The 19,175-nt window shown below is 44.6% G+C and overlaps 1 protein-coding gene across 1 annotated transcript in view; it reads right to left on the bottom strand.

Annotated features, from left to right (window-relative positions):
* Nucleotides 1-19,175, bottom strand: part of LOC135216771 (thyroid receptor-interacting protein 11-like) — a 238,047-nt gene that overhangs the window by 197,043 nt on the left and 21,829 nt on the right. The window contains exon 4 of the mRNA XM_064252246.1: nucleotides 16,750-16,932. Within this exon, the coding sequence (XP_064108316.1) occupies nucleotides 16,750-16,932 (183 nt within the window). The remainder of the gene's footprint in view (nucleotides 1-16,749; nucleotides 16,933-19,175) is intronic.

Here is a 19,175-nt window from a genome sequence, read left to right as displayed (position 1 = left end):
CCTCCGACCAATTATTACACACTTCACAGGGCTCGGCTCGGGTGCATTCGCGCCCCCGACACCGAGCGCACAAAATATGTGGGTCAATCTCCGGGAATGAGCGGAACTTTCCGCATTTACGCCCTTCGGTACCCGGGCATAGTCTCCGTGGGGTAGCGAGGCGAGGAGATTCCATGATTGACCAATAAATTCACCAATAAATGAATAAAGAGAAATGATTGTACTTACAATGATTCTTTCATACACAAACACAACCATATACTCAAGGAAAGCAAACGACGAGAAGCGGGCAGAGAGCGTCGAACACACACGTCTACTCGCTGTGAGGCCGAAAGCAAAAGTGATTTGTTTACCTCCCAGTCGCGCGCGCGCGCCTGTCGGACAAGCAGTTAACTACCGAACCCCTTGTTCGAAAGCTTACGACCTATCCAGCTGCCGCTAGTACCTTCCTATTGTAAAAGGACCGAAGGTTTGTATGCCGTGTCGGAACAAAAACCATGTATGAAAATTTTTAGTGGGTTTTTCTCGAGTTTTAACTAACAAAACAGGCTGTTTTTAGCATTTTTATAGGGGTTCCAAACATTCGCAGGTTCTAACTATTCACGGGAGGGTCTGGTACGCATCCCCCACGAATACGGGGGGACCACTGTACTGAGCTGCTTATTGCTAAATGTAAAAATGGTAACACTTCACAATAAATCACACTCATTACACAAACCCACCAATCATCAGTAACCTTACTCCTAGCAATGGCTCTCCAATTGCACCAACCTGATAAATCTTGAATGACAGAAGACCTCCCAGCACAGGCTCTCAGTCCATGCTCTATCTTCCTATAAAGCCTCATTCTTTCTGTATTATGAATCTTATCATGATTCCAAAAGAGCCTTGAAGTGTATAACTTCTGACTTGGAGATCTTCCAATCAAGTCTCAGAGGCAGTGACACTACCTAAAAGCCTTGAAAAATTTTTACTTTTTCCCTGTTCCAATCAATGAATGGTGCTCTGATTGATTCAGTCTAAGGAATACCGTTCCAATCATTTCTCTAAACAATGTTAATGATTTTACTCTTTCATAAGCCATTGAAGAGGAGTTGCCGGTCTTAAGAGTCTTAGCTGTTAAAGGATTCAGATTTTTTTTTTCTTGACACTGTTGAGTTTTGTGGAACAGGCATAAGTTCATCAGATTTTAAAAGATCTTGTACTCTTTGAGACGAAGGATTTACCGAGGGCAAATAAACACCTAGATAAGACTTTAAAGACCTTTGATTTGAAACTTCTCAGTGGACCTTACCTACACATGGTCTTATAACTTGTGTGCCTGCCAAGTGATCCAGTCAACTTCAAGTGCTCTACATAAGTAACACTTACCAAAAAAATGGCATTCAATCAGTCTTTCTCTTAAAACTGTCCATGAAACAAAAATTTAAAATGGAATTCAATATTGCCTGGTTTGAATCACTGTGCCACTGGCCTTTCCAATTCAATCAATTCATGCCATGATAGAACACTTCTACTTAGTGAGAAAGCTGCATCTTTACTTCCAAGGAACCATGGACTACAGAGAGGGCACATTTAGGCTATACTTTTCTAAGAGACGTTTCAGGGTACAGGAAATACAATTTCTCTTTGGCTCAAATCACATACCTTTATTGCATAGGGTACTGTAATATTTAGCAGTGCTTTACAAGTTTTTCCTGTTCTTTAAGCAAGTTCATGATATAAATTATTTACTGGAAGTTGCACGGAGGCACTCTATACTCATATAATTTTTTTCACAAATGTAGCATGTAGATGGTATTTATGCTACTCATTGGCACTCGTAGTTGTAACAGGATACATGGTACAAGGTTCAGTTGAAGGTTAGTAGAATCATCAAACTTTTTTCCTGTCATTCTCCATCGTGCCATCTTTCAAACACAGGCCTTTTCAGAATGATTTCCCTCTCCATATGAAAGGAAAATCCTCTACAACTTTGTTTTCAAGAGTATCCCATGACCTTTTTGCTTTCATGAGTACCCTGTGACCTTATATTTAAAGTTTTTTTAGGTTCAGTATACTCTGATTCTTGGGGTACATCTTTCAAGAATTTTGGAGACCAGTTGATTCTGATAAAATGTTTTAATTCTTTTATTTCTCCTCTTTTGACTATTGCCCCAATCTTTGTTCTTCAGGAATTTACCCGCATCTTAAACCTTTTGCTTATGTACCTTCTGAAGAATTACTTCTATGGGAAGTGGCAGTGACTGGTTTGGTAAGCATAAAAATAGTTTATAGGTACCTTATTTTGTTCAAAGACATGTAACACCGACAATTTTCAAGGTACTGTATACTGATCAATTTTGTTTTATTTTGCAGCTGAATGGCTTTTTATATAAGATGGCATAATATGTTTCCCCCAAAATAACTTTGGTGTAGGTGAAATAACGAGTGGAAATCACAATACAAAAAAATGTTGCCCCTTTCCCTCAGATAAAAAAAAAAAAAAAAAAAATTACCCCCAAAAAACTATTACGGATAAAGGCTGTTTTTATCCATAGCACACCCACATTATTTACTTAGTTATGCCAATGCAAAAGAATGTAATTATAGCAAAGGAAATAAAAAAAAAATCAAATGACAAAGTAGTGTTACATTTTTCATCAGAAAAGCAACAGATACCCAAGTGATAAACTCTTTATAGCATTTTATTTTGTTCAAAGACACTTCTGGCAATTTTCAGGGTAGACAGCTCAATCTTATTTCATTTGTGGCTGAAAGATTGTTCTATAAAAAAGCATAAAAAGTCCAGAAAATAAGTTTATGTAGGTGAAATATAAAGAGTATAACTGACTGACAAGATATGTGAACATTTTGCACTTCCCCCTTAGGAAACCCAGATAAATTACCTACCTACTGCACTGCAAATGTAATTATACCAAAGAAAATATGAACAAATTAATGACAAAGCAGTGTCATGTTTTCCATAAAATAACTCTCTCTCTCTCTCTCTCTCTCTCTCTCTCTCTCTCTCTCTCTCTCTCTCTCTCTCTCTCTCTCTCTCTCTCTCTCTCTCTCTCTCTCTCTCTCTCTCTCTCAGAAAAATAAAAAAATCATTTACTTACAGAATAAAATTCTAAAACAATACAAAATATAATTTGGTACTATCTGTGTAAAAAACATAAAGATTTCTCTTAGGTATACTGTACTCAAAATGTACTTGAACATTCACTTCCTGGTGGACTATGATATCCTTTTAAAAAACCATAAAATTTTTTTCACAGCAATTCTGTAACACAAATATGATATTGTTAAGATACAATAAAGTTTGTTCATACTTACCTGGCAGATATATATAGCTGTATTCTCTGAAGTCCGACAGAATTTCTAAAACTTACGACACACGTAGTGGGAGTTAGGGTGGTTAGTACCCATTCCCGCCGCTGGGAGGCGGGTATCAGGAACCATTCCCATTTTCTATCAGATTTCTATCTCCACTGTCTCCTGAGGGGAGGTGGGTGGGTACTAAAATTATATATATCTGCCAGGTAAGTATGAACAAACTTTATTGTATCTTAACAATATCATTTTGTTCATGAAACTTACCTGTCAGATATATATATAGCTGAATCCCACCTTTGGCGGTGGGAGAGACAGAAAAAAGGATTTTAGAAAACATATAAATGTATATGATTGACATCTTGGTTCCTTACCTGTTAGCATAGCTGACTTCGTGATTACTGTCACCCAAGCCTGCTTCTGCTTCACTAGAGTTACCAACAAGGTAGTGACCTATGTAGTTGGTGCGCTCTAGATGATCTGTCAACGGGGACGGGACCACAATGTGACTAGACCATGACCATACTCCGAGGCAACGAGGCAAAAACCCCCACCACCTAAGTTAGCCTAACAACAAACTCCCATATACCAAAGGCTAAAGGAAGGGACGACTGTACTCGGCAGCCGACCCTACAACCATAAACATACAAATATTAAAAAACTCACCTACCCTTTTCTATGGGAAAGGATGAGTGCTACCTCCTGCCCCCAAAATAGTGTCTGCGGCGACGTATGGTCCGAGAGAGTAACAGCTTTCATAGGTCGTTCTCACCTCCCATAGGTAGTGAGAGGCGAACACTGAGTTACTCCTCCAAAAAGTAGCACTTAAAATGTCTTTAAGAGCCATGTTTTTCTGAAAGGCTATTGAGGTCGAAATAGCCCTTACTTCGTGCGCGTTAACTTTAAGTATCTTCAAGTCACTGTCTTTGCAAGAAGCGTGCGCCCCTTTAATGGTGTTTCTTAAAAAGAATGCCAGTGCATTCTTGGACATGGGCATGTTTGGTCTCTTGACCGAACACATAAGTTCTCTGCAGAACCTCGGCAATCCTTCGTTCTACGAATATACTCTCTAAGAGCCCTAACAGGACAGGACTCTTTCTGGCTCTTGACCAATGATCTCTGCCATACCCTTGATCTCGAATGTTCTAGGCCACGGATTGGAAGGGTTTTCGTTTTTGGACAGAAACGACATATTCAAAGAGCAGACTGCATTATGCCCTTTGAAACTGACGTGTTGCTGATAGCCTGTATTTTCGCTAACTCTCTTCGCCGTCGCCAGAGCAGTTAGGAATACAGTTTTCTTCGTCAAATCTCGTAGAGACGACGATGAAAGAGGTTCAAAACGATTTGACATCAAATATTTTAGGACCACATCCAGGTTCCACGAAGGTAGCTTCGGTAGTGGTACCTTGGTCGTCTCGAAAGATCTCAATAGATCATGGAGATCCTTATTGTTAGCGAGGTCAAGACCTCTATGGCGAAAGACTACAGATAGAACGCTTCTGTAGCCTTTAATAGTTGACACTGCCAACTTTAGATCTTGTTTCAGATAAAGCAAGAAGTCGGCGATCTGGCTCACAGAGGTAGTGGTAGAGGAAACTCCTTTTCTCTTACACCAACTTCTAAAGGCTGCCCACTTCGATTGGTAAACCGCGATTGATGATGGTCTCCTCGCGGTGGCGATAGCTTTAGCCACTGATTTCGAAAAACCTCTCGCTCTGGCCAACTTTTGGATAGTCTGAACGCAGTCAGACTCAGAGCGGAGAGGTTTTTGTGGTACCTCTCGAAGTGGGGCTGTTTGAGTAGATCTCTCCTTAACGGAAGAGATCTCGGATAATCCACTAGGTAGAACATCACCTCTGTGAACCAGATCGCTGCGGGCCAAAAGGGGGCGATTAAGGTCAACCTCGTCCCCTCCGATGCTGCAAATTTTCTCGTCACCTCCCCCAGGATCTTGAAGGGGGGAAAAGCGTAGAGATCCAGGCCCGTCCAATCCCATAGAAGGGCGTCTACTGCTACTGCTCCCGGATCGAGAACCGGGGAGCATACAGAGGAAGTCTCGCCGTCCTTGATGTTGCGAAGATGTCCACTAAGGGGCATCCCCAAAGACCCCACAGTTCCTGGCATACTTCTTGATTGAGAGTCCACTCTGTCGGCAATAACTGTCCTTGTCGACTGAGGAGATCTGCCCGGACGTTCTCGACTCCGGCAATGAATCTTGTCAATATTGTGACTTCTCTCTCCTTCGCCCAAAGCAGGATCTCTTTTGCTAGAGAAAACAGGGATCGAGAGTGTGTTCCTCCTTGTTTCTTCAAGTATGCCAGGGCTGTGGTGTTGTCCGAGTTGATCTGAACCACACGACGGAGACTTTGTTCTGGAAGAACTGGAGCGCTAATTGAACCGCTGCCAGCTCTTTGAAGTTGATATGCCAGGTTTACCTGTTCCCCTCTCCAGGTACCTGACACTTCCTCCCCCCCTAGAGTTGCTCCCCACCCCGTGGATGACGCGTCGGAGAACAACACTAGGTCGGGGTTCTGAAGCTTGAGGGATACGCCCTCTGACAGCTTCCACGGGATCGAGCCACCATCTTAGATGGTTCTTCACCTCTTCCGAGATGTTTAACTTTCATGTCGAAGTTGTCCCTTTTCTGTCCAGCTGTCCGACAGAAAGAACTGAAGAGGTCGGAGGTGTAGCCTCCCCAGGGAAACAAACTTCTCCAGCGAGGAAATGGTCCCCAGCAGACTCATCCATTCCCTCACCGAGCATGAATCTTTCCCTAGAAAGGCTGACACTTTTTCTATGCCTTGTTTGCTGACGTTCCTGGGACGGAAAAGCCGAAAAGCCACTGAATCCATCTGAATCCCCAGATACACGATGGACTGTGTTGGGGTCAGATGTGACTTCTCGAAGTTCACCAGAAGTCCCAGGGACGCAGCTAAAGACAGAGTCGTCTTCAAATCCTTCAGGCACCGGGTCTGCGAGGAGGCTCGTATGAGCCAGTCGTCTAGATAGAGCGAGATTCTGATGTTGGAAAGATGGAGCCACCTCGCCACGTTCTTCATTAAGATGGTGAAGATAAAAGGGGCCGTACTCAGTCCGAAACAAAGAGCCCTGAATTGAAAGACCTTCCCTTTCAATACGAACCGAAGGTACTTCATCGATTGGGGATGTATCGGGACGTGAAAGTAGGCGTACTGGAGGTCGAGTGATACCATCCAATCTCCAGGTCTTAAGGCCCCCAGAACTGACTGAGTTGTCTCCATCTTGAACCTCTGCTTCTCTATAAAGAGGTTTAGACGACTTACATCCAAGACGGGCCGCCACCCTCCCGATTGTTTCGGTACAAGAAACAATCTGTTGTAAAAATCCTGGCGTTGCCAGGTCTAAAACCTGTTCCACTGCTCTTTTCTCGAGCATCTGCTCGAGCAGGTCGAAAAGAATCTTTCGCTTTGTTAGCGGATACGATGGGGACAAGTCCCTGGGAGTGGAAGTCAACGGGGGCGGCTTTATGAAAGGGATCTTGTAACCCTTCTCTATGACGTCGAGAGACCAGGTGTCTGCCTCTCTTACTCTCCAGGCTTCTGCAAACAACTGCAGCCTGGCTCCTACCGGTGACTGAAGGCACGATCTCTCACTTCTTACCCCTAGACTTGGAAGGGGCTCTACCTCTAGGCAGACTTCTTCCTCGAGGAGACGATCTAGCGGAAGTCCCTCCACGAAAGGGCTTCTGCTTTCTAAACTGTTGAGTTCCAGACGACGTTGAAGGGCCAGCCGGACGTCTCGAAGACTGAGCCAACAGGTCTTGTGTGGCTTTCTCCTGCAGACTCACTGCCAGATCCTTCACCATAGCTTGGGGGAAGAGATGACTCGAGAAGGGAGCATACAAAAGTTCTGTCCTCTGAGCGGGAGAGACAGACTTAGCCGCGAAGTTGCAATAAAGCGACCTTTTCTTAAGAACCCCTGCTGAAAAATGAGAGGCTAACTCCTCTGAGCCATCCCTGACGGCCTTGTCCATGCATGACAATACACTGGACAGCTCCCCCAAGCTGATCGAGTCTGGCTTACGAGATTGGTTGTCTAAGGCTCCAAGACACCAGTCTAAAAAGTTGAAAAACTTCTAAGGACCTAAATAGTCCCTTCAAAAGATGGTCCAGTTCGGAAGTCGTCCAAGAAACCTTAGCCGATGCTAAAAGGGCCTCCTTGAGGCATCCACCACGCTGGCGAAATCACCTTGAGCCGACGTAGGAACCTTCAATCCTAATTCCTCGCCTGTCTCATACCACATCCCTGCCTTACCGCTAAGTTTAGACGGAGGCAGGGCGAAAGTAGTTCTTCCTTTTGCTTTCCTAGACTCCATCCAGGCGTTTACCTTCCGGAAAGCTCTTTTCGTAGATAACGACGTCTTCATCTTCACGAAACCTGGAGACTTACTTGTCTTCGACGACGAAAACTGAGAAGGAGGAGAAGGAGGAGCAGCTGGCTGAAAAGTATCGCAAACGAATCACGAAGTAGTCGTGCCAAAACTTGATAATCTGACGAGGCAGACGTAGCAGGTTGATCATCATCAACATCCTCCGAAGAACCGCTAAGTTCTCCTTCTTCCCTACCCGAGTGCAAGTCCGAAGGAAGAGGCAGAAGTCCTTTAGCTCCAAGTCTCCTATCTGAACGATGAAAAGAAGACGAGGGTAACGGATCCTTAACAGTAACAGGATCAGGAGTCACTTTTAGAGGCGAACGTGCCAAAGTCTCGGGAACCACATCCGAGTGACAGCGAACTTCCACATTCGCGTCCACAGAGGTCTACTAGAACGTCTACGAGCGTCCATCTGAGCGTCTAATGTAGCGTTCTCTCGAGCGTCCAAATCAGCGTCCAACCGAGCGTCCAGCGAAGCGTCCAGCGAAGCGTCCAACGGAGCGTCCATCAAAGAGACTCTTCTACCGTCCCGCGAAGCGTCCTTCCGAACGTCCAGCGAAGAAACTTGATCCACTGCCCGACTAACATAACGTTGAGCGTCAACACTGTCATGTCGAAGAGGTGCAGAACGCAAATCGTCGTCAGCAGAAGCGTCGAAGTCGGAACGCCGAGCGTCCTCTCTACGGGAAGGGAGAGGAGCATGCAGAGAACTCTCTCTAACTTGGCGTCTAACGTCACCTCTAGATGAACCCTGGGGAGCAAAACGACGTCTAGAGGGCGAAATATCAGAAGACGGGGACGAAAAAGGAGCCATTGGAGAAGGACTGCTTAGATCGCTTGATAGGCAGTCTTTCGTCTTTCCTTCGACGCGGAACCGTCTCCTTCTGTTTCAGTAAAGCGTCCAGTTGCCGCTGCATCGCAATGATGATCTCCGTCTGAGATGTCTCCTTACGCGGAGACGAGCTGCGCTTGCGAGAAGGAGAGGGGCGAGGGGACGCCTTCTTCCTTCTCCCAGGAACAGCCTTGGCTCTAGAGCGACTGGGGCGCTCGAGGGCGTCATCGTCGGATGACGTCCTATACTTCTTCTGGGGCGGAAAGGCTACGCTTTCCGGAGAAGAATGCCACTCAGACATAGCATGACGTGAAGCGTCCAGCTCTTGAAGAGTCCTCTTCAGAGGTCGCGAATCCGATCGAGATTCCCACCCTTGCGCGGGGAGGACGCGTCGGAAGACGAGAAACAATCCTTAAGGATACGTGCTCGAGCACGCTCCTTAGCAGCCTGGGAAGCGTCCACAGGAACTGCTGAAGGGACGCCAGATCGGTGGGGGTTCCCCGTAACCCTCCTTCGGCCTTCGACATGCCCTCTCCCTGAGTCCTGGGAGTCCGGCAGAGGTCCCCAGCCTAGAGGCGCTATAGGGCCGATCTGACGCCCCCTCCACTTCACTAGGGGCACTATCACTGCACTTATTTTGCCTGTTTTCAAGGGCAAGCACTTTAGATTCAAGCGTCTTCAATGAATCTAGAATAAGCGAAAGGGCATTACCCTCCGCAGACACCACTTGAGGGCCCGAAGGCAACACTACAGGGTTAGGAGACACAAATTCTAAAGGAGGGTTAGAAGGGGATACATTAATACCCTGTCTGCTACCCGACTTACTCCTGGAGGAAGACCTCCTAATCCTATCACGTTCTAACTTCTTAACGTAGGATTCATACGTCTTCCATTGCAAATCATCTAAGCTTTCACACTCATTACAGCGCAAATCAAATCTACACTCTTGCCCCCTACACCCTTTACACAATGTGTGAGGATCAACCAAGGCTTTTGGAAGCCTAACCTTGCATTCCACTTTCGAACACACCCTGGCGCTAGCAGAACTACATCCAGACATATTTAAGGAAAAAATCTAAGCCAAATTCAAAAAACAGTCCAAATCACGTATGCCAAGCTATCGATCCAATCAAAAAAATGATATTGTTATGTTACAATAAAGTTTCATACATACTTACCTGGCAGATATATACATAGCTAAGACTCCGTCGTCCCCGACAGAAATTCAAATTTCGCGCCACTCGCTACAGGTAGGTCAGGTGATCTACCTGCCTGCCCTGGGCGGCAGGACTAGGAACCATCCCCGTTTTCTATCATATTTTCTCTCTTCCACCTGTCTCCTGCGGGGAGGCTGGGTGGGCCTTTAATTGTATATATCTGCCAGGTAAGTATGTATGAAACTTTATTGTAACATAACAATATCATTTTCATACAATCAACTTACCTGTCAGATATATACATAGCTGATTGGCACCCTTCGGTGGAGGGTAAGAGACAGCTTCTATATGGAATAGACAGGTAAACAACATATGTTGTAGGTATAAATAAAACCTTGGTTCCTACCTGATAGGTGGTAGACTTCGTGGGTGTTTGCCCAGTAGTCTGCATCACCTCAAGAAACTTTAGCGAGATATGTGATCTATGGCCAAGAGTTCTTGTGGGTCTGCCGATGGGGTCTTACCCACTTACTCAGCAGAGCCTAAAAGGACTTTGTCAATGGGTGCTGATCCACTTATATGACAATACACCTTATGAAGGAGCACACAACCAATCCCGACCACCTGATCCTAACCATATGTTAGAACTAAGGATTGTTACGAGTTATCCCCGAACTCGTCACAACAACCGTAACTCAAAAACCACTACGCACACATACATAATTTTCCAAAAAAAAATTTTACTCAACTAATTGGATATGACAAGAATTCTCTTATGAACAACATAGACGGCCGCCCGTGCGAGCCTGAATCCTCCATTGTTCGAAGAGATTCTCGACCATATCCAAACAGAAGAACAGTATATAAATTTAAGGATTGGTGTCGGCTCCCGTACCCAGAATCGTATCTGCCGATACGATAGGACCTAGAGAAAAACACTTCTCATACGTCACACGCACGTCTTTCAAGTAATGAGATGCAAACACTGAGTTGCATCTCCAATATGTCGTATCTATAATGTTTTTAAGCGACATATTTTTATAAAACGAGAGAGACGTCGCAACCGCTCTTACTTCATGAGCTTTTACTCTCAGTAGTTGTAATTGTTCGTCAGGACAGACCTTATGAGCGTCCGTAATGACGTTTCTTACAAAGAACGCTAGAGCATTCTTGGACATCAGTCTTGTGGGGTCTTTTACCGCGCACCAAAGACCTTGTCTAGAGCCTCCCAACTGACGTTTCCTCTGAAGATAGAACTTCAGAGCTCTAACAGGGCATAGAGACCTCTCTGTTTCTCTGCCTACGAGACTCGACATTCCTTTAACTTCGAATGACCTAGGCCAGGGATTCGTGGGATTCTCGTTTTTCGCTAAAAACAGGGTCTTAAACGAGCAAATAGCCGAGTCTCCCTTGAATCCTACTTTATCCTGCAGAGCTTGTAACTCACTAATTCTTTTTGCCGTAGCTAAAGATAAAAGGAATAGGCATTTTCTAGTTATGTCTCTAAATGATGCCCGATGCGGAGGCTCGAATCTATCCGAAGACAGATATTTGAGGACTACGTCCAAGTTCCAGTTCGGAGGTACTGGTTCCTTAGACTTTGAAGTCTCAAAAGATCTTATGAGATCATGGAGATCTTTGTTATTTGCCAGATCTAATCCTCTGTTCCTGAATACAGCCGAGAGCATACTTCTGTATCCCTTTATTGTGGATACGGCTAGATGAGATTTTACTCTCAGGAATAGCAAGAAATCAGCAATTTCCGCTATAGAGGTAGAGGAGGAGGACAACTTCTTGGCTCTACACCACCTTCTAAAGACCTCCCACTTCGACTGGTATACTTTCGTAGTGGAGGTTCTGCGAGCTCTCGCGATCGCGCTTGCCACTTCGCGAGAAAAGCCTCTCGCTCTGACAAGTCTTTCGATAGTCGAAAGGCAGTCAGAGCGAGAGCGGGGAGGTTTTGATGGTACCTCTTGAAGTGTGGTTGTTTGAGAAGATCCGTCCTTCCTGGTAGGGATCTTGGAAAGTCTACTATCCACTCTACCACCTCCGTGAACCATTCCTGGGCCGGCCAAAAGGGGGCTATTAATGTCATCCTCGTCTCTTTTGACGCCACAAACTTTTTCATTACTAACCCCAGGATTTTGAATGGGGGAAAAGCGTAAACGTCCACTCGAGACCAGTTTAGCAGGAAGGCGTCTACCATAATCGCTCTTGGGTCTTCCACGACCGAGCAAAACACTGGGAGCCTTTTTGAAATGTATGTTGCGAAAAGATCCACATGAGGAGTTCCCCACAGAGACCAGAGATCGAGACACACTTCCTCGTGCAGAGTCCATTCTGTATGAAGGACCTGGTTCCTCCTGCTGAGCCTGTCCGCCCTCACATTCCTTACTCCCTGTACGAACCTTGTCAGCAGGGAGATGTTCCTGTGAGACGTCCAAAGTAATAGGTCTCTCGTGAGTTCGTAAAGGAACGAGGAGTGTGTCCCTCCCTGTTTCCGAATGTAGGCAAGTGCGGTGGTGTTGTCCGCGTTTACTTGCACTACCTTGTCTCTCACCAGAGGTTCTAGGCTCTTCAAGGCTAGGTGTACGGCGAAGAGCTCTTTGCAGTTTATGTGCCAGGACACCTGTGCTGGGTCCCAGGTGCCTGACACTTCCTCTGAGCCTAATGTCGCTCCCCAACCCGTCTCCGACGCGTCGGAGAACAACACTAGGTCTGGGTTCTGTGTTCTTAGAGAGATCCCTTTGTTCTCTTCCAGAGGTAGCAACCACCACTGTAGGTGTGCCTTTATCTCCACTGGAATGGGAAAAACGTCCGACAGTTGTCCGGTTTTCCAGCTCCAAGACTTCTTGAGGAAGAATTGAAGTGGACGGATATGAAGTCTTCCTAGAGGGAAGAATTGTTCCAGCGAGGAAAGCGTCCCCAGAAGGCTCAACCATTCCCTCGCTGACGTTTGTTGCTTCTCTAAGAAGAGAGAGATTATCTTCAAACCTTTTGCGGTTCTCTCTTGCGAAGGAAAAACTCGAAAACCCCGAGAATCCATCCGAATCCCCAGATAGACTAGGTCTTGTCTGGGGGTCAGCTGAGACTTCTCGAGGTTCACAAGCAATCCCAACGCCTTGGTCAAATCCAGAGTTAACTTTAGGTCCTCCAAGCACTGTCCCTCCGATCTGGCCCTGATGAGCCAGTCGTCTAGATACATAGAGACATTCACTCCTTTGAGATGAAGAAATCTCGCCACATTCCTCATCAGGCTTGTGAAGACCTGAGGAGCTGTGGACAGGCCGAAACACAAGGCTCTGAACTGAAAGATCCTTCCCCCCGTCATGAAACGGAGGTTACTTCTTCGACGAAGGGTGGATCGGGACGTGAAAGTAGGCGTCCTGGAGATCTAGAGACACCATCCAATCTCCTTGTCGTAATGACGCTAGGACTGAAGCCGAAGTCTCCATGGAGAACTACTCCTTCTGAACAAATTTGTTCAGAGAGCTGACGTCTAGTACTGGCCTCCATCCTCCCGAGGCTTTCGCCACTAGAAAAAGGCGATTGTAAAACCCCGGGGAGTTTTGATCCAGTACCAGTTCTATTGCACTCTTGTCCCACATTTGTTCCACCATCGATCGAAGAGTATCCCTCAGCACAGGGTCCTTGTATTTGGCTGATAATTCCCTTGGTATTGATGTTAGGGGAGGAGTATTCAGGAAAGGGATACGATATCCCTTCCTTATGATATTCAATGAAGACGCGTCTGCGTCTATCAGTGTCCAGGCCTCCACGAATCCCAGGAGCCTGGCACCTACTGGTGCTTGGAGGAGAAATGTTTCATTTTCCCTTTTTAAAGGGACGAAAGGCGGACCTACCTCTCTTCTCTGGAGCCTTCCTTCTTGCGGGAGGTCTGGAGATCGGACCACCTCGAAAGGGCTGCGTAGAAGTGCTAGGTCCTTTCTTGTCAGATACTAAAGCAGGTTTCTTCTTCCTATCCGACTGCGTCAGAAGATCCTGCGTCGCCTTCTCAGTTAAAGAGTGAGCCACGTCCTTCACTAACTGAGAAGGGAACAAATAGTCAGACAGAGGTGCATACAGTAGAGCTGCCCTCTGAGCATGCGAGACTGCCTTTGTTAAGAAGGCGCTATACACCGTCCTTTTCTTCAAAAGACCTGCTCCAAATAATGAAGAGACTTCAAAAGATCCATCCTGTACCGCTTTGTCGATGCAAGACAAAATGCATAACAGGGCTTCAGGTTCGATTCCCTCTGAATCGTGAGCTTTCTTGGACATCACCCCAAGGGACCAATCTAAGAAGTTGAAGACTTCCAATACATGGAAGAGTCCCTTGAGGAGATGATCCAGTTCTGAAATACTCCATGTAATACGAGCAGAATTAAGACTTGGACGCCTTGAAGCGTCAACTAACGTCGAAAAATCTGCCTCTGTTGTAGAAGGGAGAGCGATACCCATATTCTCCCCCGTCTTGTACCATATGCCTCTTTTCCCAGCTAACCTTGCTGGAGGCATGCAAAATACTGTCCTGACTAAGTCTTCTTCGACTTCATCCAGGAGTCTAAGGCGTGTAAAGCCCGCTTCATCGAGATGGTGGGCTTCATCTTCAGAAAAGACGAGGGCTTCTTCGCCTTCGCACTCGAAAAGAGCGAGCGCGGAGAAGGAGGAGCAGCCGGAGTCAACTCGTCTCCGTATTCCTCCAGAAGCAGGGTAGTCAAGACCTTATAGTTGGACAAGCCCTCTCTTCCATGATCGTCATCATCCGAGTTTTCCTCCAACTCGGGATATTCCGTTCTCCTTTCTGAACTTTCCTCTTCTGGAGGAGACAAACTCCTGATAGGAGAGGGGCTAAGGGAATGAAAGTCTTTCCTTTTTCCCGTTTTGATCGACTTGGAAGGCGTCACCACCTGCGGCTTCTCTTGCGCTTTAGAAGACGTCTTGTATGACGCTTCCCGCTCTCCGAGCGTCATGTATGACGTCGCTTGTTGACGTCTTGATTGACGCCTGTTCGCGTCTGGAAGACGCTTCGCTCTCTAAGGGCGTCCGTACTCGGCGTCACAATCTTGGACGGAGCGTCACGTCTAAGATCCGCTTGGAAATGACGCTTCACTTCTAAAAGACGTCTTTCGTTTCTCTTGTCTTACAACACTCTCGTCAGCCCCCGTTCTAGTTCTCGAACTCGAAGCTCCTGCCAGACGTTTAGCAGTTTCACATCTGTCTGACGCTTCTCTTCGAGCAGGTGAGAGAGGACGAGACTTCTTAATTGGAAGCGTCACGTCCTTCCGTACGGGCGCTAAAACTCCACAAGAGATGACAGTTGTTCCTGAACCGCCATAATGATCTTTCTTGACGCTTCTCCCACGTCTAGTGCATGACGTCTCTCGTCATCACTCGGGGAAGAAGCCTGATGGGGTACTTCCTCGTAAGCGTCAGGTGACGCTGACGCCACCTTCGCTTTCTTAATAGCAGACGGGGCGTCATCCGAGAAGCGCTCTGGGCTCGAATCAATGTCTTGCTTCATATGACGCTTCAGCGGTCTCGATAAGTTCGACTCCTTCCACCCTCGTTTAGGTGAGGGAGAGGGAGAGGACGAGAAACACTCGCGAAGGACGCTTTTCCTATAGCGCCCTTGAGCTGGCTGCCATGAAGCAGAGCTAGCTGAAGGGACGTCTGACCGTTGGGGATTCCCCACGACCCCTTAAGGCTTTCGACTTTCCTTCTCTCTGGGCATGTGAGCTTGGAAGAGGTCTAGGCCTGGGAGCGCCGCAGGGACGATCAAACGCCCCCTCCACAACACTGATAGAACTCACTTCACTAAAATGTTCACTATCACTAGCCTTACCTTTCGAGTCAGCCATCTTGGACTTCATGTCTCTAATAGTCGCTTTCAGATTGGCGATTTCCGATGCCGAATCCGAAAAAACACTCTGAGAATGAGATCTATAGGGAGAATCTACATCAGTAGGGTTAGAATTATCCGTGAAAGGCTCAATAGGCCTTGTACTCACACCTTTCAGTCGTCTAACTCTATCCCTCTCTAACTTCTTCAAATAAGAAGTCAAAGTCTTCCACTCTCTGCATTCAAACCCTCGCATTCCTTACAAGTGTTTAATAGCAGAACACTGAACCCCCCTACATTTACGGCATACAGTGTAGGATCAACCGAAGCTTTCGGTATCCTCACCCTGCAGCCTACATTCACACACATTCTCACACTCACATTAGAATCAGACATACTGAGAGAAATCCAAAAGAGTTATTCCAAAAACAGTCCACAGTAGCGAATGCCAAAACACGATCCAAATACGTCACCAAAAAGCCGAAAAACGTTGATCAAAGGTTGAAAAATGAATCTAAGTCAGGAGGTAATAACAACAATGTTGATACCACCGGCGACAGAGAAAATATGATAGAAAACGGGGATGGTTCCTAGTCCTGCCGCCCAGGGCAGGCAGGTAGATCACCTGACCTACCTGTAGCGAGTGGCGCGAAATTTGAATTTCTGTCGGGGACGACGGAGTCTTAGCTATGTATATATCTGACAGGTAAGTTGATTGTATGAAACCAAAAAGTCAAGAGGATACTCAAGCAATATGAAAAGTTTTCCAAAATCCTGAGGCGGAGGTGTGTAAACAGGTGTTTACGACACCGGCGACAGAAGAAATCTGATAGAAAATGGGAATGGTTCCTGATACCCGCCTCCCAGCGGCGGGAATGGGTACTAACCACCCTAACTCCCACTACGTGTGTCGTAAGTTTTAGAAATTCTGTCGGACTTCAGAGAATACAGCTATATATATATCTGACAGGTAAGTTTCATGAACAAAAAATACTGTTTTATGGCAGAATTTGGCAATATATTACACTAAGTGGTCTCTGAACATTCTGACTTCAAGGAGCTGGCATCTAATCACAAAGATATTTTAACCCTTTCACTAAATTACAAATGTCTTAAAATACTAGCAAATGAAAAGAATTCATGTAAAATCTATATAATTTGCTTAAAAAAATAAAGGAAAACACACCTGCTGATTTTGCACTTCAAGTGCACCAGATACAGGATCATGTGGATTGTTATAGTTGAGGCCCTGTAGACCATCTGCCCACTCGTGATTTTGTGATCTGTTATGGTTCACAGTATGGTTGGAGATGTCAGCAGCCTCCCATCCCCACTCTGAGCTTTTTTCTTTCAGACTCTTCAACTGATTCTAAGAAATAAAAAAAAAATGAGAGAAAAAGACTGTTCAAAACAAAAGGGGAAATGAATGTCCCTATTAAAAGGACAAAGCTACCTTATGCTCATCTTTCAGTTGAATGGGAATTACAATAGCTTCAACCACTTAAACAGAGTTGAATTATCAATTCATCTCAACACCACCTCCATAGGAAATGGAAAAAAAATTGTGTTTATATTCCATGCTGAACCTTTCTTGACATCCCTCTTAATGTAATGCTGGGATAAAAATTCATTATAATTTTAAATCAACTATGAGAATACAGTATATAAATTATCATACTCAATCCTTCATGATGTACAAAATATAGCAACTACGGCCTTACTTATAAAAAAATCTGTTAGGCTTCAGAGAAACTTTTATATTTTGTTTATGTCACCAAATCACCTGTGGATGATGGATTATGAAGTCTGGGTTGAAAAATAAGCAATGTAAGGATAAAATGCTCTTTTTTAGGTCTCAGCAGACACCAAACTTCATAGAACTGTTCAAGCAAGGTCGAAAGAAATTTCATCCTATTGGATGAAAAATAGGTGTAAGTTGAGTAATATTTCTATAAAATGGCAGTGGGGTAGGAAGTAAGTGACATGACTAACACACCAAATATATATTAAGATGTATACAGCAACTTTCTGCAAATTTCACATAATAAAATGTCAAGTTGTGCTTGCAGAATAGTTGCTTAGTGCTTTGCAGTTGCCTGATATAATGTTTGCACCGCTGGTGCTGGTATGGTCCCCTGACAAGCTTGGTTGCCTGTACAGTTGTTTGATGTCATGCATGGGAAGTCATTATTTACTTTACAACCACTTGTTTCTGTTCATCGGTTTGCCTAAGTCTGCTTTAGGGGTTTATCTTATACAACTGCCTTATGTGTCAATGGCACCTAGTGTATATTATCTTAAATTTTACAGTTGTCAGATGTTAGCTCTGTCACCTGTGTTTCAGTCTCATCATGTTGATGACTTTTGGGGCCCTAATTATATATGTACCCTACCTACACCAACTCCTCTGTCAGGGAATGCAGACAGCTCAAGGGAATATAACTCTCAAACGTACACAAAATTTAAGGCACCTGAAACTATGTCACACAAGTTCAAATACATCTAAACCACTGTCCATACCCCCACTGACTGAGATATAATTTCAATCAGCTTTACATATCTAACAGGAATGACACAGTGATGGAAGACTTTCCACAACAATAGTCTGTGGATGCTACCAAATGCCTCCTCTTAATCAACAAAAGCCACCGGATGGGGTGTTTTCAATTCCATACATTGCTGCAATGTCTTAATACAGAGATTTTTTGTGGGTAACACCTGCTTTTTTTTTTAAAACCATCTTGTTCATCTCTAAGCTTTTCATCTTTTCCTTTCTCCAGCCTACTGAGAAAAGGCACACAGAATATTTTTCATACAACTGACATAAGTGCAATCTCTCATCAGTTAGCACTTTCAGTCACATCACCTTTATTTGTTACCTAAGCTATAGCTTCCAGTTCCAAATCATCAGACTTTGTTTCCTCATTCCATTTCCACAGATCAGCCTACATAGTAGTATATGAAATACCATTTCAGTTTCAGCTAAAAGCTTAAGTACCAATAATCTGATTTAATCACTGCCCATTTCATAGAAGAGGATGTTCATCAGGATTCACAATTATTTCATTTTAATTGTTTCGAAAGCAAAAATTTACAATTATGTGCTATGAAATAGAGTTTATAAATACTAAGCTATTATTATCTCCTAACCATGAGAACAGTAAACCTATTCCACTCATGAAAATACAAGCAATAGAATAAGTTACACTATGGGAAAAGTAAACCCAGAAGACATGGTCACAGACTTTCAATGGAACGACATTATTCTGCATTTTTAAGACTGTTCTCCAATACATTTTAAAAAGTTATCTTGTAACTTTTCATCAAGCTCTTTCTCTAGGTTTGTGTGCTACTCTAAATATATCTCTAAATCTCTCTTTGGAGATGTTGGCTGAAATCTACAAAATCCTCCAATCTTTCTTTTAAATCTTATCTTTATCCATAGATCCTGCTTTGTAATGCTTTCCCAAACCTGATTAAATAAAGGCAAGGAATTTTATATTATGTACTATACTGTATCGGTATAGTTTTTCTGTAATTCCTACCTCCTTCTGAAATTCTAAAAATAAAAAAATAAAAAAATCACTAAAAAGGGCTTAGAAACCATGTCTC

Source organism: Macrobrachium nipponense, chromosome 6 (assembly GCF_015104395.2).
Source record: "Macrobrachium nipponense isolate FS-2020 chromosome 6, ASM1510439v2, whole genome shotgun sequence".
In the NCBI taxonomy this organism is placed as follows: Eukaryota; Metazoa; Arthropoda; class Malacostraca; order Decapoda; family Palaemonidae; genus Macrobrachium; species Macrobrachium nipponense.
This window is presented reverse-complemented; position numbering and strand designations above follow the sequence as displayed.